The 26965-nt window shown below is 34.3% G+C and overlaps 1 protein-coding gene across 4 annotated transcripts in view; it reads left to right on the top strand.

Annotated features, from left to right (window-relative positions):
• The window catches only part of LOC115209907 (ras-related protein Rap1), a 92799-nt gene that overhangs the window by 33925 nt on the left and 31909 nt on the right, over window positions 1–26965 (top strand). For 3 of the 4 annotated variants that reach the window (XM_029778501.2, XM_029778502.2, XM_036501128.1), the window contains one exon: window positions 19233–19303. In XM_029778501.2, the coding sequence (XP_029634361.1) occupies window positions 19247–19303 (57 nt within the window). In that variant the 5' untranslated portion in view covers window positions 19233–19246. Of the gene's footprint in view, window positions 1–11633; window positions 11973–19232; window positions 19304–26965 lie in introns of those variants that run through there. The other variant, XM_029778498.2, reaches the window with a different exon arrangement.

Raw genomic sequence — 26965 nt, 5'->3', positions numbered from 1 at the left:
TACCTGTGATAGATTAACATCTTATCTGGAGTGAAATTTATTTCGCATCTACTCAGGGTCATGAAATCAGAGTGAACTACCAGGAACAGCTGGAATCACATTACATTAATTCTTCTGATCAGCTCAGCAAATGAGAAAACACTGGCAGGTTTTCTTATATTTCTTATATTTAACATTTATCTCTCCGTATACATAGTTGGGTCTTGCTTTAGTTCTACTAGCAGTGTGTTCTTAACTCTCAACCATTATTACTACTTTTTTGCTTTACCTTGTCTTAGAAAGCTGGTCTGTCCATATACTTTTGGATCTATTACCTCAAACATCTATCTATATATGCCTGTCTGTCTGTCTATCTGTCTATCTATGCCTGTCTGTCTATCTGTCTATCTATGTCTGTCTGTGTCTGTCTATATCTGTCTGTGTCTGTCTGTCTGTCTGTCTATGTCTGTCTGTCTGTCTATCTATGTCTATATGTGTCTCTGTCTGTCTATATGTGTCTCTGTCTGTCTATATGTGTCTCTGTCTGTCTATATGTGTCTCTGTCTGTCTATATGTGTCTCTGTCTGTCTATGTGTGTCTCTGTCTGTCTATGTGTGTCTCTGTCTGTCTATGTGTGTCTCTGTCTGTCTATGTGTGTCTCTGTCTGTCTATGTGTGTCTCTGTCTGTCTATGTGTGTCTCTGTCTGTCTGTCTATGTGTGTCTCTGTCTGTCTGTGTGTCTCTGTCTGTCTGTGTGTCTCTGTCTGTCTGTGTGTCTCTGTCTGTCTGTGTGTCTCTGTCTGTCTGTGTGTCTCTGTCTGTCTATGTGTGTCTCTGTCTGTCTATGTGTGTCTCTGTCTGTCTATGTGTGTCTCTGTCTGTCTATGTGTGTCTCTGTCTGTCTATGTGTGTCTCTGTCTGTCTATGTGTGTCTCTGTCTGTCTATGCGTGTCTCTGTCTGTCTATGCGTGTCTCTGTCTGTCTGTGTGTCTCTGTCTGTCTGTCTATGTGTCTGTCTGTCTATATGTGTCTGTCTGTCTATATGTGTCTGTCTGTCTATATGTGTCTGTCTGTCTATATGTGTCTGTCTGTCTATATGTGTCTGTCTGTCTATATGTGTCTGTCTGTCTATATGTGTCTGTCTGTCTATATGTGTCTGTCTGTCTATATGTGTCTGTCTGTCTATATGTGTCTGTCTGTCTATATGTGTCTGTCTGTCTATATGTGTCTGTCTGTCTATATGTGTCTGTCTGTCTATATGTGTCTGTCTGTCTATATGTGTCTGTCTGTCTATATGTGTCTGTCTGTCTATATGTGTCTGTCTGTCTATATGTGTCTGTCTGTCTATATGCCTGTCTGTCTGTCTATATGCCTGTCTGTCTGTCTATATGCCTGTCTGTCTGTCTATATGCCTGTCTGTCTGTCTGCCTCTGTCTGTCTGTCTCTCTCTGTCTCTGTCAACACCCGGTAAATGGAGGGCTAGGCATGCCGTGGTTGATGATGCGCTGAGACTGCGACATCTCTGGTGTTTTATAGACGACGGTGAACAGGTGTGGTCACTGTTTGTGCAGATCGCTTTCCCGCAGCTCGTCTCCTTGGCTGAACTGCAATCGTGGATCAGAGACCAAGGCTAGGCGAATGGCACCGCGAGTGTCGTGTTGCTCTCAAGCAGCCGTGCCGTCTGGGACCAAACTTGTGCGACTTCATTTCAACAAAGGCGTTCTGTAGAGGATTAGTGGTGGGGAGGTTCAACGACGTTCTCGAGCAGAATCTGGGCGTCAACGAGGAACACCTGACCTGCCTGTTCAGGACAACTTTCGGGCCGGGACCTATGGACAATCATCAACCTGGCCTGCCAGTGCTATCGAGAAGCATTATCTGTTTGAGATAAGCTCTACATGAATGGTTCGAGACATACCGAACCGACTTGCCTGAGATGCGGTCAGAGCGCCGAAACCGTTCTGCACGCACATGTGCAGTGTCCAACCATTTTGGACCTGTGGGCTTATGCCGAACAGCTGCTGTCACGTGTGGGACGAGTTCGCTTGTCGGCCGAGTCTATCGTGACAATTGCTCCGCCACCTTCCCTCGACCGGGAAGGCAAAGCAGTCTTCATCGTACTGGTGGCTATGGTGAAAGAATGTGTGTGGTGAACTCGAGCAAAAGGATTAGAGACAAACACTTACCTCTCTGGCCAATCGCTCGTCAACTTTTTCAAGTACCACTTGAAAAGGAAGGTGAGAATGGAGAGGCCGGTTTTATCTCGTGAAAGTTAAAAAAAAAGGTGGGTGAAAGGAACAAAGATGGTGCGTGCGAGTGACGAAACCACTTTGAGCATGATCCTGTAAATCGAAAGAGAGAGAGATCACTTTGTTCTCGTGTTTATTCCCTTCCTCCCTGACTGAGGTTACTGTGGTCTTTTCTGTAGGCTTTTCTTTCCACGGATAAACCTAATCTTGCTTTTAAAATTTTTAAATAAAATTCTTCTGTGATATACGATCCCTTTTGATCCCCCCCCCCGATCCCTTCTGAACAGGATTTTCTTTTTGTCTTATTCTTTTTTTCTTTTTTTTTTCATTTTCGAAAAGAAAAGCTCTACATTTGTTGTCCCTTCTGTGTTCAGCCCTGTGTAGCCAATAAAGAAAGTTATCTATGTGTCTATCTATCTATGTACATCTGTCCCAAAAATAAAATCTCTTTGTATTTTGTCCCCTTTGTGTTTAGCTTTGTGTGGCTTATAAAGAAACATAGATCTATCTATCCATATCTCTCATCTATCTTCCTTTCACATATGGAGGTGTACACGCGAATTTCGCTATTTAAAAATCACATTAAAATATAACTTAGTAACTAGGAGTTGTCTTTCTTAGAACTAAATATTTTCATTCGCTAATATAAAATAAATTCAAACTTTTCTAATTTTCACACACAAATATATAGCTTTTAGTCTTTAAATTCATAAATCTAAAAATCTAAATATAAATTTATATAAAACCATTGCTTTAATCTTCAGATTTAACTGACATTTATTGAAATGTATATATTCAATGTCTACAGTAAATCTAAGGATATGCAAGTTATATTTTATTCAAGGGAAATAAATGTGATTTAATTTAATACTTATACAGAAACTAGCTAAATGGGAAAGCTTAGACATAAAAGATGTGCAGCTTAATTAATTTCTACCAAAAAGTTGGTAAAATTTGAATATATAATTATATTAAGGATTTATAGAGATAACTACTACTGATAATATATTTAAAATTTATTTTAGCCATTACTCATTGAGTTCTGTTGTCAATTGTGAATCTTTAACACTTTTAAAAATAATTTAATAGCATAAATTAAAATATTCTTGATCCGTTTTCTATCTTAGGGCTTTTTTTAGCCCAATATTCAACTTGCTATTATTTATTGATTTATCTATTTAGAATTCCACCGTTAATAATTTACTTCATTTTATTAGACTTTGGTGCTGAGGAGTGTGATAGAAATTCACTTAAGCTCATAGCCAATAGTTTTGGAAAATAGTGTGCCGGTTAATAACTAAATAAAGGCCTCATTTCTCTTATACATAATTGTTTCTATGCACACACATGCTACTGAGTGTGTGTACATCTTTGAATATGTGTGTTTTATAAGATCTGCTGACATATATGTATGTACATTCATATTTATTTTTCCATGCTATCATGGGTTAGACAATTATATCGTGGCATTATTTTACAGCCAGATTCCTAACCTGTTTCTCCAGTAAGGGATCTCTGATTTCACATCTTCAAAGGTGCAAAGTAAACATACTGTTAACAGAAATGGCAACGACATGATTTGTAGCTTGTGATTAACACAATGTTCATGTGTAAAATATTGTCAAAATTTATGAATCCATTGTGCATTTGTGCATTGCAGTCATCTTTACTCTCTCTTTCTCTCCCTGAGCATCAGATTTTCCTTAATTGATTACACATGATCAAAAACATTCCAATCATGACCATGCCATCATTTTTAATATATATCGTACAGCCAGGACTTTATTCAATGAAATTTTTTGTTCTTCTTTAAGAGACAGTAGTGTCTGGTTTGAGGAAGATTTGGTTTTTATTTCTAACAGATCATATAGAGGTCCCCCACAGTGTATGCATATATGGTTTAATTCTACTTATTGGCATCTTGGCCTATCAAGTTGGCACAAGTATGGCTAGATTATTATGAGTTCACTTTGCAGCCACATTTTTTAAATCTCAATGAAGGCATTCTTGGGCAAGTGTCTTTTATCATATCTCTGGCAGCCTGAAATCCTCATTATGGTTTTAATGTCATGCTGGCATGAGTTTGGAGGAGACTACTATTCCAACAAAGGTACTTATTTCCCCTTGCCTTCAACATAACTGCACAACTGCTAAAACATGTTTTTCATGTTTTGTAAGGCAGGTATTGGCAATTTATTAATGGTGACATTGTTTTACACTATAAGTACTACAAACAATGGGGTCCTTATTCTTAGTCATTTCCTATGTCAATTAAAATTCTCTGAAATTGACGTTTTTTTTTTTTTTAGTATTAGAATTCTATTTTGTCATCATTGTTTTTTTTTAATTGCAGATTCATTTCCTTTTTAGGAAGATATTATGCATTTATATATCGTTGACAAAAGATAAATAATGAAGATGGGAATTCATATGCTTATTTGAAATTCAGATCTGAAAAAAGATTATATTTAACCATAAAGAGTTATATTGAACACTTAATTATTGCCTTATTAGCTAAAATGATGTAAAAGAACTTGGTACAGATCAGAATGTATGACATAACCAATAAATGTCATTGGTCACTTTTAGCAATACTAAGTTGATTTCTTAAAAGTTAAATTTCAAATTTGGCAGTGTTTCTCTCCCTTTGTAAATCTCTATATTCTATCAACAGTGTCAGTTAAACATTTGAGAGGTGAAACAACATTAGCTCTAGCCTAGTCATTAACAAATCGTGTCCCACTTCCAAACCACTGAGCTGGTAGTAGTGATAAAATACCAGTTTTATTTTATTTTACCAGGTACTTAAGGATTAATATTATGATTATTACCAACAAGTTAGAAAAATTCATTATATAATACATACACACACAGGCATGCAAACACACGCATTTTTAAGCTCACTATAATGCCAAGAAATTACTTCTACAGTTTGTCTTACTGCTTTGTATAAAAATTTTCAATGCCTTTTGTATTAATTTTACAGAAATCAAACTGGAGTTAGTGCTCTCTATTTACAAACAGAAAAATTTTAAATAGCCGTTTGGATGTAACTAGATAATGGTTAACACATTAGTGTTCAAATTATTGTCAAGGTTCATTCCCACTGCATGTCACCTTGGGTAAGTGTCTTCTACTATAGCTTCGGGCCGACCAAAGCCTTGTGAGTGGATTTGGTAGACGGAAACTGAAAGAAGCCCGTCATATACATGTGTGTGTGTGTTTGTGTGTGTCCCCAACATCGCTTGACAACCAATGCTGGTGTGTTTACGTCTCCGTAACTTAGCGGTTCGGCAAAAAAGACCGATAGAATAAGTACTAGGTTTACAAAGAATAAGTCCTGGGGTCGATTTGCTCAACTAAAGGTGGTGCTCCAGCATGGCCGCAATCAAATGACAAACAAGCTTATTTACTGATATTGTTTTGAATTAGTCATGTATTGTCTCATAGCTGTGAGATTTTGATGTCACTGTCTATTTTTAGGATGACATTGTAGGATAGGTGTGAGACATCAGACCTGGTTAGTTTGAACTTAGACCAGGAGGCATATTTGGGCTAGTTATAGCCGTATTAAATTCTAAAGGATTAAAACCTATTTAAAAAATTATTTTATTTTTCTGAGCACTATTTTTGTTTCCATTATCTGGAGCAAGAAGATAAATATGGCGTAGCAAGATTAATAAACTACATTGTATATGTAAGATACTTTGTCTTTCTTGAAATGTGTTCTGGAGTTAAAATAGAAATGTGATAATCAACTACGGGGACTGTTTTTCTTGTGTTAGAATCTGAGTTATCTTTCTACATTTGGATTTTTATAGAAGACTTCTCACAGGAATTTTTGTTTGTAGTTACTATAAATATAGTAGATAATGAGTGAAAATCTCTAAAAAGTAAATTTTTTTATATGAAATATGTTTATTTTCATTATGTCATATCTTTTTAGTTTTCAGCATAGTTGATTTATATTTATTAGAGGTCACTAACATCATAACTGGTATATTAAATGGTAGTCAAGCCAATGGAATTTACATGTACAAAACTTGACAGTGAAGCTTTCTCTTTATCCCATCATCATCAAATGTAACTTATCACATTATGAAAAAATGCTTTATAGCCTAGATATAACTAACTTGAAGTTGTTTGTTAGAAGTGAAGAGAAACAGCAGTTTTTGATAAAGGTTATTCATTTTATTTTTGGTGATAGACTATTTTTGTAAAGGTATGCGATATTATCAATGGTAAGATAGCTAGAATTCTGGAGATGAGAAATTTTAGATTTATTTTCGTCTATCATCTGGTATTAAACTTTTGTTGCTGTATTATTCAAATAATTATTGGACATATTTTGTGTCCTACCATTATCTTATTCCTAGAATTTGTTTGCTATTTATTTTGTGTGTCTAAAAAAACACGGGAAAGAAAAAAACCTGGTTTATTTACTTTGATTTACCAAACTGAATTAGACAAGATACCTTCTAGAATTGGCTTTTATCTTCAATCAGACTTACTTGTGGCTATTGATCAATCTATATATATATATTACTGTAATTTCAAATTTGATTATGTAGGAAAAAACATGAATTTCAATTGATCATCATTTTATGCTTGCTTCCCATGACGGTATGGCCAGACAGGTTATGGTTGGAAACAGGATGTATTCAGGGGTATTGCTACCTGGATGGGCTGGAGTTCTAATTTTGTTCGCATTTCATTTTAGCTTTGTTTCTATGACTGGATACCCTTCCTAAGACTAATCACTTTACAGAGAATACTGGGTGCATTTTTGTGTATGTGTGTTGTACCAACCCTAGAGAGGTAGTCATAACTAAAGGAACTCATTACTCTCGTGTCTGCTCACTTGCTAATCTCTTTGCTGACCTTGATATTAATTCAGATTTGCTCACAAAAGTTTGACTAATATTTAATGCAAATTGTGTAGTCAGATTTTGTTTACTTATAATGGACACCTCTCCTATTTTTTTCTTTTTTTATATATTATATTTATGCAATGGGAGTGAACTTAGAGCTCCATGAATGCAAAATGAATTTCTTAACCACACAGCTATGCTTAGTGTTATGGAAGCACAGCTAAGCAAAAAAAAAAAAAAAAAGACAAAATTAGATATAGAAAGCTTCTGAGTCTCACTGTTTGTAATTGGGAACAGAGCAAATGTAATTAACATATTTCATATCTTGAATTAATGATTCATGAAAGAAAATGTGATTAAAGTTGCAAACTTTTAGATTATAGCTATTATCTAACCATATATTTTGATGTCTTCATTTTATTTGTTTTTAACAAAGACTTGTAATTTGAATAACAAAAATTGTACTTATCTCTACAAACCAAAGATAAATACCAGATTTCCAAGCCACATGCGTGCTGATAATTAAGTTTAATTTCTAATACTCTGTGGGTTTTTTGTTGTTTCTTTATCGCTATTATTTATTCTTTTAAAAAAGGTCGATGTCCAGTTTCATTGCTTTGAGTCAACAAAATCTGTTTTGATATTGAGGTTTAACAAGTTAGCAGGCAGAAGTGGAGCCCCATGCAAAATACCTTGTAGTACTCTCAAACCTGAGTATTTTAATATTAAATTTTGCTGACATTGCCTTAATCAGTAGGAATGATATTTCATTCCTACTGATTTAATAAAGAATTCAATACTACTGATATGCTGTTGGTTCATTATATCAACTATATTTTGTGCTCTGCTAAGCCATATAACACACACGCATATGGCTGGGCAGAACACAAAATATAGTCAAGATAATGGCGGTGCCCCAGCATGGCCACAGCTCATAAGCTGAAACTGGAAAAATCAAAATCAAATAATGAACCAAAACAGCATATTAATAGTATTGAATTCCTTTATTATTCCTACTGGCTAAGGTAATGTCAACAAAACTTAATATTAAAATACACAGGTTTGAGAATCTTATAAGGCAAAGTATAGTGCTCCACTTCTGCTTGTCAACTTGTTGCCCTCAATATCTAAAGCACATTTGACTCAATGTGTGTGTGTGTCTCCATTTGTTTTGAAGATGAGTATTCTCTTTGTTTGATCAGCTAATGTAAAATGAAATAGATGGCACTTAGTGTGAACCTCACAGATGAGATACTGGATTGTCTAAATAATACCTATTTCTTTATTACCCACAAGGGGCTAAACACAGAGGGGACAAACAAGGACAGACATAGGTATTAAGTCGATTACATTGACCCCAGTGCGTAACTGGTACTTAATTTATCAACCCCGAAAGGATGAAAAGCAAAGTCGACCTTGGCGGAATTTGAACTCACAACGTAACGCAGACGAAATACCGCTAAGCATTTCGCCCGGCGCGCTAGCGTTTCTGCCAGCTCACCACCTTAATTGTCTAAATAATACCAGTGTAGAAAACCTGAAATACATTTGGTTGCTCAGTTTACCGAGCCATTAAGGAACTTGTGTATAAATCACTTGAATTGCTCATGCATCAGCTAATTCATTCAAATGCTGGATTGACACGATACCAAAAAATAAAACTAACTTAACCAAGTGATTTTAACCCTTTAGCATTCTGATTATTGTCAAATGTAATGTTTACTTATGTACGCTGTTTCGAATTAATCATGCACTATGTTGTAACTCTGAAATTCTGATGTGACAGTATATTTTCAGAATGACAATATAGAATAGGTGTGACAAGGTAGATCTGGCTGGATTAAACATAAAACAGATTAGCCATATTCATCCCAAATATTCTATTTAAGTGCTAAAGGGTTAAAGGCTAGTTGGTTGGTAAGAGCTGCTAAAGGCAGCTTGGTATATAGATTAAGATTAAATCCTGTTGAGGTTGACTTTCAAGTCTTTGGAGTCACTAAAATAGGTGCCTGTAATTCACTGGTGTTAGTGCCTTATTGTATACTGCTTGTGCTGATTGAAATTCAAAAACAGTAACTCAGATAAAATGACCGTATTTGTCAGTCTAGTTGGATAGAAATATGTAGCAATCTCACTTCATTATCGGTGGGTGGGGCTAGGAATGATATTCTATTGAAAATCCGTTTATTCTGAATGATTATTCAGATATTTGTATTTTCACATTAGCTTGAGAATATAGTGGAGCAGAAGGATAAGTTAGATTTTTTTTTTTATATTGTACTTATTGGGTCTCATGACAATTAAAATGCCCACAGACCAGTAAGGTAGCTGGCTGTTAATGTTTCACTTAAACTGTTCCAAATTGACACCCACAGAGAAGGGTGAAATACAGAGAGAGCTGACCTGAAGAGGAAGGACTAGAGCAGTATTCTTAACTTTTTCACTACCAAGGACCACTTTTATTTAAATGTGTTTTCCCACAGACCCCTTTTAATATGTTTATCCTTCATCATTTAGCATTCATTATCCATGCTGGCATGGGTTGGATGGTTTGACTAGGGCTGGCAAGCTGAAAGGCTGCACCAGACTCCAGTTTGATTTGACATGGCTGGATGCCCTTCTTAACACCAATCATGCCCAGAGTGTAATGGGTGCTTTTACATGCCATTTGCATGACACCAGTATCTTCCACGACTGCAATTTTACTTGGCTTGATGGGACTTCTCAAGCACAGCATATCGCCAAAGGTCTCGGTCACTAGTCACTACCTCTGTGAGACCCAAAGTTCGAAAATCACGCTTCACTATCTTGTACAATGTCCACAGGTTCCTTCCACAGAGACCGGCACTTCTTTACACAGCTACCATCGTCCATACATATCACATGACCATACCAGTGCAGTCGTCTCTCTTTCACACCACAAGATGCCACTTATGCCCAACTTTTCTCTCAAGATGCTTACACTCTGTCGAACATGAATGTGTGTGTATGTATTTTGAATTTAGTTCACAGATCCCCAGTACTACTTTTGGAAACCACTGGACTAGAGCATTGTACCCAACATGAATAATGAGAAGATGGGAGATTAGTGAGTCAGGAGATGGCATGAGACCAGCTAGCTCCTAGGGGGACCATTTGGGTTGCAGTAGAGAAAGGGGAGACAGAGTAGACAGCATGCCTAGAACATGTCAGTAGGTGATTTTATGCCAATCAGTGAAGTGGTTGTTCCCTGGAGGTGGTCAAGGATAGTTGTGTTTGTGTGGGTAGCAGCATCACCATTCCAGTTGTTGATTGATGAATTATTAGTTTGTTTTCAGTTTATAATTTTAATCCATGGAATTCTTCATAGCACAATTAGTCATATCTAACATGTGATGGCATCATTGCTAAATTATTTTTCTTCAAACTACCCACCTGTTATCTCAACAAGAAATCTTGTTATAAAATTATTAAATCAAAATCTGAACTTTTCTGCTTATGTTGTCATTTCCCTTTTTGCATACTGTTTTTAGGAAAGAGTGAGATTATTTTTATAGTGTGGGAGGATTTTGTTATAAATTTTTTAAAGGAAATATTACTAATTGAATAAAGATTTTGTTTAAAGCAAATGCGTGGATGTGGAAACTTTTCCTTTAAGTATATTTTCATCATTTATTTATCTATCAGTTTTCATGTTTTTCTTTTCTCTCTTTCTTTCAAGTTTATCTTTTATTGAACAGTTAAAAATTCTAATTCTTTTCCACTATGTAATAAATCTCATATATAATAATTTCCTGATAGCTTTTAAGCCCTCCCCACCTAGCACTCTCTCACATAAATTCAATTAATGTCTTTTGTATTTTATATAAGAAGATTTCATGAGTTATGTTTTTTAAGCTATAAATGTAAAATTGTGGAAGTTTGCTTTCGCATCCCATATAATTTAGATTTTTCGTACAGCTTTGGTAAGCAATCTTGGCATTATTTTGCTTTTTATACTATTTCTTCTCGACTATTTTCACTTCTTATATATCTTATACTGGCTGGTGGAAGTACATGTTGCTTTATAGTGCCCCACCCTCAAGCAACCTATTTTAACTATGCAGTTAACTTACTTTTAGCTGAGATTTAATCTCTTATAAACTATCTTGCTAAACTAAAAATACATTATTTATGAAGCCAGAAGCATTTCATTAATTTTTTTTCATATTCAAATGAAACCTGTTCTCCTCCTTTTTATGTAGGTTTAATTTTTTTTTTTTACTTTTATTATTCTTATTACATTTTTCTGATACTTGTTTATACTTTTAGCTTGTACATCTGCAAGTGAGTATTTATCTCACTTTGCTTATCATTTTGAAGCTTGTAGTGAAGAATTACAGAAAATAGTTCCAGAATTGGGTCATGCATCCCACCTGTCATTAAGTAGTTAATGTCTGTGCATTTAGATCCTTGTGATGTAGGGATGTGAGATAAATTTACTGAGCTAATGATGTAAGATAGTGTTGGAGTTCTCTTCCCTTCCCATTCTTAGCAGTCCATCAATATACTACCATAGTTGGTTATGTTAGACAACTGGCCACAGAACTTTTTATTTCAGCCTAACAGCACCTGAATTTCATTGGAATTACGTCTCTTATGTAATGAAACCAATCATTGAGGGTTACATAGCAAAATATTGTTTTTTGATGTCCTGAAAGGAATTACACTGAAAATGTTTGTTCTATGCTAGCCATATTTTCATCACTGTCGTCTAACAGAACGGAACTGAGCTGCTTTAACTTGTGAAGTTAGAGGAAGGGGAGATAGAGGCACCTGTTAGAGTGTCTTGTATATATGTAAAACATGGATTATCGAAATGATGGATTACGCCAGATGCACTATTCTTCTGCTGGTATGCATTTTGTTCTTATCCACATTTTTATTACAGTTGATCTTTTTGTTTGAATAGGTATCAATACTTATCAACTGTATATTTTTATATTCTAGGAATTGAATTTGCTTATATTTTACATTACTCTTTCACTCTACGCATTTGGGTGGGACACTCTATGCTATGGAGTTCTTATGGCTTGTCACTATAAAAAGTTGTAACATTCTTTAGAAAATGTCAGTCAGTTTCAATTATTGGTGGTCTAGATTATGATATGTTGGTGGTTCTTGAGTAAGAATGTGTGATGCAAATATTTTCTACATACCAGATGGATTCTTTCTTTTCTACTTTGAATAATTTATCTAAAATGATTTTAATATGTATAACTAGACAACTTGCCAGTTTTTATTTTCATTAAGATATAATTAGTGTTTTTGATAAAATCATTTTTCTTTTTTTTAATTATGTAATGGAAATATATTTTACAGTTTTCATTTTGACAGAATTTTTTTTACATTAGAAAGCAAAAAAATTTCCTTATATGCTAAGATAGTTTCCACTTTTTTAAAAAACGGATCTATATTTAATTTTAATTAAAAAATTGTAATTCCTGGTTCAGAATAGATTTTCTGGGGCTTTTTTTTTTTGTTATTTTTCAAATTTTAATTTTAGTAACCCTAAACACTTTGCTTAAGATATCTTGCAAAATTCTTCCACATACATCTGTTTCAATGTCTAAAGAAGTTCTAATTACAATTCAGTTAAATTTTTGGTTATTTTTATAATCTGCTTGGGTATGTGTGTGTGTGTGTGTACACACACACACACACACATATATATGTAATAATTACTCTGTATTGAAGTGTCAAAATAGGCCAGATTCTTTTTTACACAAATATCAGTATTCTGGAATCTTTGCTAATTTAATATAATTATTCAAATATTTACTTCAGGCTTTATTGAAAATTTGTAATTTTTTAAATCTTTTTTTTTTTTTTTTTTTTTTTTTTTACTTTATGTAGATTTTGTATTCTCACATTTTTCTCATTGTTTATAAGTATATCTGTAAAAGAGATTACTAAATAAGTTTGACTATTTTTAGCAACTCAATTTATTTAATTGCTTTCATTCGACCAATTTGAATAGATTCTAGTCGGTTTCCATTTCATGTTAATTGTTCAGACTGTGTATCATCTAACCTTTTAGTGGTTAGCAGCAAACAGCCTCAGGAAATGTGCTATTTACACAAACTATGTTATTGAGTTTTCAGCTGTAGCTAGTATAATATCCGCCTACTTTCCACCTCCGCATCAGATTGAGAAATACTTCAAATGGTTATATTTTGGAAACTGACATATTTTTTCTATTCCAAAATTCATCACATACATACACACACACACACACAGGAGTTGAGGGGCAATCAAAAACAAAATTGAAGTGTTTAGAGTACAAAAAAATGTTTGAGAACTATTTTGTCTGCTACATTTAGTGATAGCTTATAGTCTAAGGCAGTTTGTTTTGGCAGTGAATACTTCGCTCCTTCAGAACTTTTAACTGTTTGTGGCACACAGTTACATATACTAGTATAAAATTGCATCTGTCAGGATATTTACTCATACAAGCATTAAGCATATTATCATTATTCATTCACTCTGTCTCTCTCTTACGATCATTCTCTCTCTCTCTCTCTTACGATCATTCTCTCTCTCTCTCTTCTCTTACTATCATTCTCTCTCTCTCTCTCTCTCTTACTATCATTCTCTCTCTCTCTCTCTCTCTCTTACTATCATTCTCTCTCTCTCTTACTATCATTCTCTCTCTCTCTTACTATCATTCTCTCTCTCTCTCTTACTATCATTCTCTCTCTCTTACTATCATTCTCTCTCTCTCTCTCTTACTATCATTCTCTCTCTCTTACTATCATTCTCCTCTCTTACTATCATTCTCCCTCTCTTACTATCATTCTCCCTCTCTTACTATCATTCTCCCTCTCTTACTATCATTCTCTCTCTCTTACTATCATTCTCCCTCTCTTACTATCATTCTCCCTCTCTTACTATCATTCTCCCTCTCTTACTATCATTCTCTCTCTCTCTCTCTTACTATCATTCTCTCTCTCTCTTACTATCATTCTCCCTCTCTTACTATCATTCTCCCTCTCTTACTATCATTCTCCCTCTCTTACTATCATTCTCCCTCTCTTACTATCATTCTCTCTCTCTTACTATCATTCTCTCTCTCTTACTATCATTCTCTCTCTCTTACTATCATTCTCTCTCTCTTACTATCATTCTCTCTCTCTTACTCTCACTCTCTCTCTCTCTTACTCTCACTCTCACACTCTCACTCTCTCTCTCTCTTACTCTCACTCTCTCTCTCTCTTACTCTCACTCTCTCTCTCTCTTACTCTCACCCTCTCTCTCTCACTCTCACCCTCTCTTACTCTCACCCTCTCTCTCTCTCACTCTCACTCTCACCCCTCTCTCTCTCTCTCACTCTCACCCCTCTCTCTCTCACTCTCACCCTCTCTTACTCTCACCCTCTCTCTCTCTCTGTCTCTCCTTCCCTCTCTCTCTCTCACTCTCTCTCTCTCTCATTCTCCTGCTGTCTCTCTCTCTCTCACTCTCACCCTCTCTCTCTCTCTTCTCTCTCGCTGTCTCTTTCACTCTCTCGCTATCTCTCTCATTCTCCTGCTGTCTCTCTCTCTCTTTCTCTCTCGCTGTCTCTCCTTTCTCTCACTGTCTCTCTCTCTCTATCCCCCTCTCTCTCTCTCTGTCTCTCCTTCCCTCTCTCTCTCTGTCTCTCCTTCCCTCTCTCTTTCTGTCTCCTTCCCTCTCTCTTTCTGTCTCCTTCCCTCTCTCTCACTGTCTCTCTATCCCTCCCTCTCACTGTCTCTCTATCTCTCCCTCCCTCTCACTGTCTCTCTATCTCTCCCTCTCGCTGTCTCTCTCTATCTCTCCCTCTCGCTGTCTCTCCTTCCCTCTCTCTTACTGTCTCTTTCTCTCTCTTACTGTCTCTCTCTCTCTCTCTCACTGTCTCTCACTGTCTCTCTCTCTCTCACTGTCTCTCTCTCTCTCTCTCTCACTGTCTCTCTTTCGCGCTCATTGTCTCTCTTTTGCTCTCATTGTCTCTCTCTCTTTCACTCTAATTTGGAAATGTGTTTTTTATATTTGTTGATTACATACCCTTTTATTGTGCAAAACTTAATACCAGATGTTAGGATTTACAATTATTTGATATAGACCACTATAGCATTGAGTTTAGCTGGAATTCATCTAAGATATTTCAAGATACTTTCCTGCTTTGATAAGACTTTCTGACATATCTTTTACATTTTTTTTTTTTTAATTGTTGAGGAATTTAGAAAAGGTTTCCCTGCTGCATATTTTCTAAAACTTTTCAATAAGTACTTATTCACTGAATATTATATAGCATTTCTAAATGGCCTCACAAGCAAGTCTGTTGGATATTATTTTCTGATATAAGATGGAAATAATTATCTTAGTGTTTAGAATTTAAAAATACTGCTGATAGTTGAAGATGTAAAATATTAACAAAGCAGGACTATTTAGTGCAGTTTATATTTTTATGTGGATCATCGTAACAGATTAAATGAATTTCACTTCCTTGTGTCTAGTTCTATGTTAGAAATTATTTTGTTGTCTGCTAATATTTAATACAACCACTGTACTATGTTTCTAGGCAGAATCTATTACTTGATTTAGTCTGCCTGTCTGAAAATAGCTGCTGTTATTACTCTTGGTTGAATGTGAACTGTTAGTAAAGGCACCCAGCTGTAAAAAGTTTTGCCAACAATTCATATGCAGATATCCAAATTTCCAGCACTATCCCATACCTGCTAATACAGTAAAAATTCTATGAAAAATCATTTTGCATATTGGGTTAATTTTGAGTTATTAAAGAGTAAGGTTTAATATAGTGTTTATGTTCAGCTCAAATTTAGCAAGAGCCAAGCATGGAATTTTCTCTTTTCTGAAGTGGTTACACTTCAAAGTAAAATAATTATTTCTTTGTGAAGACACAAAGCCTAGTGGTTAGAGTATTGTACTAACAATACTTTTGAGGCTTTGCACTTAACTTTGGTGCAGAGCCACAAAATTTGTGGAGGTGGTACAGTCAGTGATTTCAGTATTTCAGTTAATCCCAGAACCAAATTGCTCTTAGTGGACAAAACTAAATGTTTTTGATATTACAATTGGTGAACAATAGTATTGTTGGTATAGATTTTCAATATGCCAATCATTAGTCCACTGTGTTTTTTACAGAGAGCTTTTTGGGAACAAATAACAAGAGACAGTTCAAAAGCAGTGTGTGTTATGTGTCTGTTTTACTGGTATAAATTGGGGCAAGCTATGTACATAGATACTTAAGGTTCAAGAACATGGAACTCCTAATAATGGCTTACACAAAAATTCAGTCCCGGAGAAAAACTCTCTTTACACATAGGACAAGTTTCAACAAGGTATTGGTCAGTTTGAGGCTATGATAAAAAAATAAATGAATAAATGTCCACACTACTGCACATTGGGATTGAATCCAAACCAATGAGTTGCAAAATGAACTGCTTTATCACACAGATATACCTGCACCATACCTATAGGTATGCTACTGTTCTTGCCACATTATCATTTCTTTTCCAGAACAATAACTGTTTCTTGCATAACTAAGATTTTAAAAGCAGTGAAATAAAATAGTTGCTCTCCCTCTCTTTGTGTGTGTGCGCACCTTATCTCTAATCATTTGTCATGCTATTTTCACTCAGTGCACTTACCAACACTGCTACCTTTTCTACTCTTCTATCCTATTGTCTCATATTCACCTTGTATTTGGACCTCATATCTCTTTCTCTCACTTGCTCTCTTTCCAGTGGGCAAGCCATGTATCTACCTTTCCAGCAAGACATCTGCTCCTCTATCGTAGTTTCTTATTCCGCCATTCTATTTCCCACTCAGTTCAGAGGTCTTATTTTGCTGATACTTGGTGATCTCACCAGTGCTGATGCCACATAAAAAGCACCCAGTGCACTGTTATGTGGTTTGTGTTAGGAGGGGCATTCTGTTGTAGAAACCAAGCCAAAACTGACATAGAATCTGACATAGCCTTCTGTCTCTTCTGTTCTTATCGAACTGTCCAATCTATGCCAACACAGAAAAGGGGACATAAATCTCTATATATAAAGCTGAAGTTGTCTGTGTGTGTGTGTGTGTGTGGCAGGTTTGGTAGCCTTCAACTAACACTATCTCCTCCAAGACCCTGCAGCGCAAGTTGATCAAAATTGAGAGTATGATAGAAGAAGGCTTGCTCTTCATTCCATAGAAGAAAAAATTCAAATCAGACCATGTAAAAATGTGCTTTTTTTGTATGAAAATCCCTATTTTTACAATTTTTTTTACTGCTGTGTCGCCATTTTTTGGTGTATTTCAACCAGAAAAATGTTCACTTAAAGAGAATGACAAGCTACATAATGCAAAATTCAAAGATTCCATTTCTAAAGGGTCGAAACAAACCGGAGCAACGCCGGGCTATACTGCTAGTGATACTATATACGTGACTTATTGTCAGGTTTCCCCCATATATAAGCACCATAAAATGCATAACTTGGTGCTAGTCTGATGAGGTGCACCCTCTAAAGTAATCACATATATTGCGTAACTTTTCACATGCAGTGGAGTTAGAAATGGATTGGTGCAAAAACACTTAACTAATAAAGTTGTGCAATATTCATTCTTTGTTGTCTTACTCGTGTGTGTATGTATGTATGCGTGTGTGTGTATTAAGCAAATACAGTATTTATTAAAACTTGTTTCTCCTGTGTTCTGTTTGCTTAATTGCATTTACAATATTTTCCACTAAGATAGAATACTCAATAAAATTGGTATTAGAATGGTGAAAGACAAGGTTAAGATTAATGAAATTTAAATGCAAAATATTGATGATCCCAAGACTAGATATTATAAGCGACACCACTTATTTCCTTTTTACTTGCTCTTAAATTAAAGGCAAGGCCTGAAACATTAAGTTCTACACTCCTCATGGCAACTGAATTTATAAGTTTTCATTGAGAACCCTTCTAGATTCTATAAAGTCTCTTGTCTCTGTAATTTCCACTCTTTGTAAGAGAGTAATATGATTATTTTATTCCTTGTAATGTCATGTTTTGCAGTTTGAGCTACACCCAAACTGAATTCATTATCAGCCAACTTATTGAAGGCTATTATATGCTATTACATTAAAAAGCTATTTTAATTGTCATAAAATATCCCCATTCTTTAAAGTTTTTCACTAGCATTGATATTCTTCCAGTTTTTGCTAATGTTACTAACCAACCTAACCCATAAATCACAGACGCTAATTTCTCAGAGACTAACAGTAGTTAGGTGTTACAATATTTAATCTAAACAATTTAGTTAGTAATGCTTATATGGTGAATAAAAAATGTTCAAATACTACAGACTTGATGCTAATTATACATGGAAACACAGACTGCTGGTCTACAATTTCATCATCCATTTCCCATGCTGGCAGGGGTTGGATGGCTTGACAGGAACTGGTAAATCCTGGGGCTGCACCAGGTTCCATAGTCTGTTTTGGTTTGCTTTCTTCAACTGGATGTCCTTAATGCCAACCACTCTACAAAGTGTAGTGAGTGCTTTTTATGTGACAACATTACAGGTGCATTTTAAGCGTCACCAGCACCAGAGCTTTTTACATGGCATTTTGGTTTTAGGATTTCACTTCTGTTGTGGTGGGTGTGTTTTCTCAGGTATAGAAATGTGCCACATATCTCTGTCTGCTGTCATCTCCTTCATAAAGTTCAGCATTTTGAGACTTCAAAACTTTGTCCTATGTCTTCTTGGGTTTCCCTCTTTCATGACTTTTTCTACTGTAAGTGATCAGCACTTTTTTATGCAGCTGTCCTGTATGTAAAAATACATTTAGGATGAAATATTTTACTAAGTAGGTACCTGTTTACACATATCCGAAACAGTTTTTGTAAAAAAAACTTTTCACAGAAACTTGATTAAAATATGTTTAGTAAAAATGTTGTGATGAGGACCATGCCTGAAAATCTGTTTGGTTAAAATTCCATGCATTTTTTTTTAACCAAAGATTTTGATGATTTCCAGAAGTTAATGTTGTGTATTCTTTTATATCTATAAAATTCTATTGAAAAACAAATTTTTTAGTTTTCCTTTCATAAGATCTATTGCCAAAGATGCTTTGTAATAAAATAACCTAATGAATTCCTATTTTTTCCAGGCTATAAATCTACGATGAGGGAGTACAAATTGGTAGTTTTAGGAAGTGGTGGTGTTGGCAAAAGTGCCTTGGTAAGTTGAGTTTTTTTTTTTTTTTTTTTTTCCTTTCTAAATATACTGTATTAGTCTCCTATTTCTTTACCAAATAATCGACTTGTATTTAATTAAATCATTTAAGTAACAATTAAAAATATTAAATTCCTGTAGTTGCTGTTGGAAATAACTTGTGTTCTCCAGATTTTTTTCTTAATTTTTTTCAACTTGAGGAAAATAAAGCTGAATATATCCAATCAGTCCTGAAAGTATTATTCTCAGTTATTATTACTCATGGTTAAACTATGCATCATTGAGGATGTGAATAAGCCCAAATCATATCCAGAAGTATCACTATATTACTAAATGCTAAATTCATTGCATTCTATAATTCATTTTAATTAAAATTTTGGAGTACCTCCCTCCCCTTTTTTTCCTACCTGGAAATATAGATATTGTAGATATCTATAATAATTTAAGGTAAGTATAATGGTTGTATTTGCAAAATTCTGTTATTTGGCTCAATCAAAAACAGCAATAAAACCTTAAATACCAATTCAAAAATATTTTAATAAAAATACTTTTAGTGTTCAGTTTGAATGCTGCTGCCTTTACTGAAAACCCACATTAGAAGAAACACTCCTTGGTTGTGTAGTGCTTCTATTCCATTTTATTCATCACATCAGGGAAATGTTGCTTCCTATATAATGTTTTTATTCAGATGAAATCTCATGATTGGGTGTGTGTGAAGGAAAACTATTGTGTAAACCACTCATACCATTCAAATTCCAACTTAAAGGCTTGATAAAATTCTAATTGCATCTTGTTTGGTGTGTGTGTGTGTGTGTGTGTGTATATAGTGTACGTCCATAAACTTAGATTTGTGTATATGTGTGTGAGTCTATTTGTATGTACAATAATTGTCAAAGTAAAAAGGTTTTTGTCTCTTTCCCATTGTACATGTTACTATATTTTTACATTTGGTGAGACTGGTTGTTCTAAGAGGTTCAAACAATGAATAATTTATATTGTCTAATTTGTGAGGCATCACTTCAGGCATTTCTCACTGAAGGGCAAATAGTCCATTTGGAATCCGGCTTAGGTCACATGATATTTCTGACTTCTGTTAAGTAGGCCACTGATGTGTTTGTTATAAGCTTGCATCATGAATAAACTGAATAAAAACCATTTGACTTGTACAAGTACTGTCGACATTAGATAATGTTTTAAAAGAATTTATATACTGATCTATATAATGTTTTCATTTAGTTGTAGGTTTTTGTAGACAATTCAGCTTTTTAACAGTATATTCAACATTATTTGAAGTTTGAAATATCTTAATTTTAGTTTGTTTCAGTAGACATGTGATTTAAAAAAATTTTTTCTTTGTTTTCTTTTTCTTTTTTTCTTTTCTTTTTTTTTAACTGGAGGAAGAGGCTTTACCTATGACCTTCTGAGACTGATGAGGTCTCTGATAATATCAGAAAAACGTATGTAGGGAGGAAATTGTAAAGGGCCAGTATTCTGGGAGTGGGGGAGCTGGGTATACTGGCTAGTGGAGATGAAAGGTCCCTATAGTTGTAATAGAAAAAGTTGAGAGGAAGCATGTGGGCCAGTGGCTGGAGTGTGATGGTGAGTGAATTGCTGCCAATCAGCCAAATGGCCTTTCTTTGAAGCAGTAGAGGATGTATGTGTGTAGCAGCAGTTCTAGATACGGGAGTACTGCTCCCCGTTGTGGTTCTCACTTAAACATTGTAGAGAGTATTATGAGTAGGTGAGCCAAAATTTCATCTTGAAAATGAAGTGTTATTGTATCTTTGTTTTTTTTAAATGGTTAAGCTGCTTTAGTGTTTGGTCTTTTAGTTTTAACTTTGATATAAAAGATGTTCTTTATTTTCTCTTGTATTTTTTGAGTTTATAACTTTTCTCTAACTTTATATCCTTTTTTGATAAAAACTATTTTTTATAAAATTTGAAGGCTTTATCTTATGCTTGTTTGTAACTTCTTGAATAAATATAAAGTTACAGTGTCAGTAGTAACTGTTAATCTCAAACTTGAACTGGTTAGGATGCTAAAAAGTAGTCTGATCATTGGTCATTTATGTTGTATAAGGGAGTCAGTGATATGATCAGTTGAAAAGTCTCTCGGTAGTACCATAAATTAAAGACTTGAAATCAAAGATTTTATGCAGACACACCGGTCTTAGTGTTGATGTGTGTGGTTTTATGTATGTTTGTGTATTGTGTTTAGCCTATTGAGATTTAATGGGATGCTAATTGGCTAATAACACATTGAGAGAAAGAGAACTAAAACCTGTGAATTAAGCTATTGTTTTGAATTATTAAAGTTACTGATAGAAACATCATTGGTCAAAGTATTGTATAACCAGAGCTCTGAATTTATTTCCCTTCTGACATAACCATTTGTCCCTAACAGCAGTGTTATACCTTTGTGAAGAATCTTTTACTTGCTTCAGTCTGCAGTTTGTGACCATGCTGGAGCACCAGTGCAAAACGTATGGCTATTTTAGAACAGACAATAGATCTGCATTTTTTGTTGGTAATTTCATTTCATTTAATGTCTAATTTTTAATGGAATGGATGAGTTTGGCTTTTTCCACCAAGTAACACAATTTTAGGCAAGTTTCAAGTTGACATTTAACAGGTCTACAATCCAGCACTTCAGGAGCTCCATTAGTTGTGTTGTTGACTGCCATTTTACAAGACAAGAATTCTTTAAAACTTGGATTCGTGAGCTTGTCAAGTTGGATTGTAAAGATACCTTGTCTGTGTCAGTCAAAGGATATCTTACATATATGATGTAAAATATAATGCAATTTCAGAAATCAGTTTTCAGTTTCTTGCTGCATTTCTTCCCAGCATGCTGCCAAAAGTATTTTTGCAGCAGAGCATAATCAAACTTTTAGCAACTGTGAGGTTTCTTATTTTGTTGCTGTTCTCGGGGTAGCATACAAATGGCATACAGGTTAACTTCAATTTGTTGATACACCTGCCCAATCTGTTTCAGTTGCAAAATTGCTCATGTTTCAGATTAAATACATTTTGCTCAACGCATGATTGTCACTGAGCTCAAAATGGATTAGTTTAGAAATGACATGTCAACTTAGCTTCATTGGTTTTGTAGAGTTGACATACATAATGAAAAATCTTTCCATTATTGTATCAGTGCAACTAAATTAGAAATATGATTTTCTGTATGATCACTATTTTTGCTATAAGATACCATAAATATCTAGGCAAAAAAAACAACAAAATGTTTTAGATGGTTGAAGATGCAAGTTGTTACTGCAATCTGTTATAGGTGTTTATATGACATAAATAAACTTTCAGTGTAACTTTCAATAAATTCAGTACATTTTCTCATTGAAATTCTACATGTACAGAAGTTAGAAAGCACTTATTAAAAATAGTTTCCTGGGAGGCAAATAAATATGCACAACATAAATTTACAGTGATGAAGGTTTGCCAGCTGCATTTCAGGCTTACGAAATTGCAACTAGTTGTGATTACTTCAAAAACATCTAGTGTTTTTACAAACTTTTTACTCTTGTAATTTTCCTTGCAAACCCTGGTTTGAGAACCCTTGTTAGACAGTAAAAGAATCAAGAATTCAATATTGTGCTCTTAGTTTAATTAGCGTGTTGACAAAACACAGGTTCAATTCAGGTAGACAGCACTTGTATGTCATATACAGTGGCATAACTATTGGTTTCAGTAATGAAAGATTAAAATTGATTGAGAGCTGAGGTGATTTGCTGAAAGTACTAAAAAGAATGTAACTGTAATTATTAGAGGATGTCATTGGAAAATGTTTGAAAATAGCTGCCTTAGGCAAAAATGGCTTCTTTGCTTGGATAGAAAGCTGACAATATGAGGTGAATGTTGAAGATAATTGGCTGAAAAGAATAAGACAATTGCACTGCTATGTACAAGTTATACAAATTGATGACATCCTGGTTGATGTAGTGATATAGTAATTATATTGGCCTATAGAAGATGAAGCTGCATAATATTAAGATATTGAAAAATCTACTTATTCTATCATCTTAAAACAACATGACTGCGATGAGGACATAAATGAGAATTGTCAGAAAACACCTCACCATTTGGTATAACAGAATTTAAACAAACTCGTGATTCAGTTTTGTTATGTAAACATTTACAGAAAAGGTTTTCTAAAAGCCACTATAGATTTTCTATAAATGTAATTATTTTATTTGAAAATTCTTGCCATAATGCAAAACTATTAATAGAAAAACAAAGGAAACTAAACTGGAGCTGTTGTGTTAGGCAACTTGTTTGATTCTCAATTGAGCCTCCTTCACATTGTGTGAGTAGTGTTATGAGATTGGATTTATTAATAATTGCTGCAAGTGATACAGGGAATCATTTGCTTTATTATTCAGAAACAATTTCTCTTGTGTTCACATGAATGTAATTAGTGTCGCTCTATATAGCTATATATTTAATACTGTAAAGAGCATCTAATAAACTGCTGTCCATCTGACACCTTGTATGAAAATGAAATGGAATTAATTTTTTTTTACATTAGCATAGGTAGAAGAATCTTTGAAAATTTGAATCTAATGTATATTAAGGAAATTATTTTAAAACTAGATGCTTTCGCTATTGAATAATATTTGCATATTCAGCTAAACAATCCAAAGAAAAAGAGAAAAAAAACTGTCTGATCCCAGAGAATAGCATTGTGGCAGTTAACAAAATCTGGATTAGTTGTTTAGTCCCACTTCACCTGCAACCAGACAGACTTATGCTTGCAAGCATTCTAATCTGTATATCTAGGACTCCAGCACCTTAACTATAACCAATTTTAAAAATACAGAACTGATGAATGAAAACTAAAAGGAAATATTGACTGAATGTTTGCAAGTAGTTCAAATTTCTTGCAGAAAATTAATTCCAAGAAATATTTTGTATTTTATTTTTCATTTCTTGCCTCCTTCATCTATTTTGTAGTCTAAATCAGGGTTTCATTATCGTTTTTCTTTATTTCCTATCCTTCATCTATTCCATCTCACTTTCTTCCATATGTAATATTGTTATTGCATAACATTAACAGCATTATTAATTAAAGTCAGCATTAAAGAAATCTAATATAAACAGTGCAGATAATTTTTCATTTTCTTCACTGGAATCTTCAAATTTTTTCCCCCGTTTTTTTTTTTTTTCTTAGGATAAGAATTGCAGGCCTAAACAGGAGGGCTTTTGTATATTTGGATAATTGCGTATTGATGAAGCTATTGATTTACAGTGCTCTTTCTATCACTGACCATTCAGCTGTGAAACAGGAGGCAAACTAATTCTATTCTTTGTGTCCTGGACACAGCACACTGGCTGCAGTTAATTGTACAATTTTGTACATGTAGTTAAACATCACACTGTGTTATTGTCAATGTAAATTCTACAAACTGAATAATTCTTGTTGTTAGATTTAAGATCTGAAATAACTTGAGCAAGTAGTGAAAGTGTATTTTTGATATATTTTTGCTGAGTAGGTTTTTTTTTTTTTCTCACTTTTTCACCTTGACTGCTTTACTAAAAGTATATTTTGACAGTCCCACAGGGTAAAGTGACTTATTTTAATTGTAACCACTATGGTAAAGTTAAAAATAAAAAAAAAACTTTTTATCAAGTGCACTCATGCCTGAGACAGTTTTTTTTTCAATATGTTTAGTTAAGGGGGAAATATAAACTGTTGTTTAGCTTATTCTAAAATACTTCTAAGTAATTTTAGTTTGCCATGCAGGTTAGTGCTTATACAGTACACTAGTATGCTGGGTTCAAGAATGGTGATATTATTAGAGATACTGGTTCATTTAGTTATGTCTTTTTATTATTTTATATATTTTTTTAGAATTCAGGTGTTCATGTTCTACGAAATCGCAAAAGAAAATTAAATACCTTCTGCATTAGTCATAGTTCTAAAGGAGGAGATTGAATAAAATCTACTTAATTTTCAAATTTTTTTAATCTTTTATCTAAATTGTACTAAGAAAATACATAGTTCAGTTACTTGAAAAACAGTTCTTTACACTTAAATTTTTATTTTTTTCAATTCCCAGCATTTGAATGACTTTGTCATTAATATCTCCCACTTCCCAATCCATTTTATGTGACCTAATCCTTTAACTATTCACACTTTGAATGGTATTGTATTTTTGTTCTTTGCCCAAATGTCACAGCTGAAAATATATAGGATTTGATAAGTTATTTTTGTAGATTTTAATGAAAAATGTTTCATACTTAGTATCTACAACTTACACATTTTTAATTTTAAATTCTATATGTGTAAATGTGACTGATATTTAAAATACCAGTAATTCATATTCAATGATATTTTTCCAGGCTGGCAGAATTGTTAGCATGCTGGACAAAATGCTCAGTAGCATTTCAAGTTCTGAGCTCAAATTCTGCCAAGTTGACTTTATCTTTCATCCTTTTGGAGTCACTAGAATAAGCAGCAGTCAAGTACAAAAAAACTGCATTATTTTGCATTATCTAAACTTAGACGTAGGAGGTATGCAGTAATATTTTTGAGAAATCTTTGTGCATTTGAGTTTCCCTTAAGTTTTGGAAGGGAAGCAACTCTACTTCTCCCCCCCCCACCACCACTTAATTGATTTTTAAAAAATATTGGTTAGTTTGAAAAAAAGAACAGTGCTTATTGCCTTCATGGGCTCTGATAGACTGGTGAGTGAATATAAAGTTAATGCTGATATGTATTAAAATTTCCTGAGGAGGAAATATTAATCAAAATGTTAAAAACTGGTCATTTATGACAGTGTGTGTTCCAGTTGATCCAGTAAACAAAACAACCTGCTTGTGAAATTAATATGCAAGTAGTAGAGAAATCCAGACATGTACCCTTAATGTAGTTCTCAGAAAGATGCATCATGCCACAGAATGTGACACGGCTGGCTCTTTGAAATACAGCTACTCCTAATTTTTGTCATCTGAGTGGACTGCAACAATGCAAAATAAAGTGCTTTGCTCAAGGAGACTATGCCACTGGGTTTGAAATTCACAACCTGATGATCGTGAGCTAATAACCTAACTGCTAAGCCACATGCCTTCACACATAAATTAAAGGGAAGGGAAAAGGCAGATACAACACATAAACTTAGACATAGGAGGTATACAGTAAGCAAATAATGAGTAGGAGGTGAAAGACAAAAGAAAGGAAGGCTAGAATTCAAGGGTGAACAAGTATTTGTAAGTAAAACTTGTTCAACAAGCAACTGTTCTTATCTTGATGTTGGTCCATTTAGAAAGTACATAGTAGTAGTGCCATCTCAGATGCATGAGCATTATGCTCCTGCAGGTTGACACCTGCTTTAATTATTAGCAATGTTCTGAGCTAAGGTGATAAGGTATTGTGCGTATTTGTAGTTTGTAGAATGTTTTCAGCATTATTTAAATTTTTTTTGGTTGGGTATAGCATTGTGGGTTTGTAGATCTATCACTTACATAATGATGAAGTGGTAAAATATGTTTGATTATTTAAATTATTAAAATAATGAAGATATGTCACTCACACATATCCACTGAAGTAGTTGATTTATCTCTTTCTCTTTCACACTATACACACATACACGTATGCATATATACATGCAAGCATACACATATGTGCATGCATGCACATGCATACACACACATATA

This window comes from Octopus sinensis, linkage group LG3 (assembly GCF_006345805.1).
Source record: "Octopus sinensis linkage group LG3, ASM634580v1, whole genome shotgun sequence".
In the NCBI taxonomy this organism is placed as follows: domain Eukaryota; kingdom Metazoa; phylum Mollusca; class Cephalopoda; order Octopoda; family Octopodidae; genus Octopus; species Octopus sinensis.
This window is presented reverse-complemented; position numbering and strand designations above follow the sequence as displayed.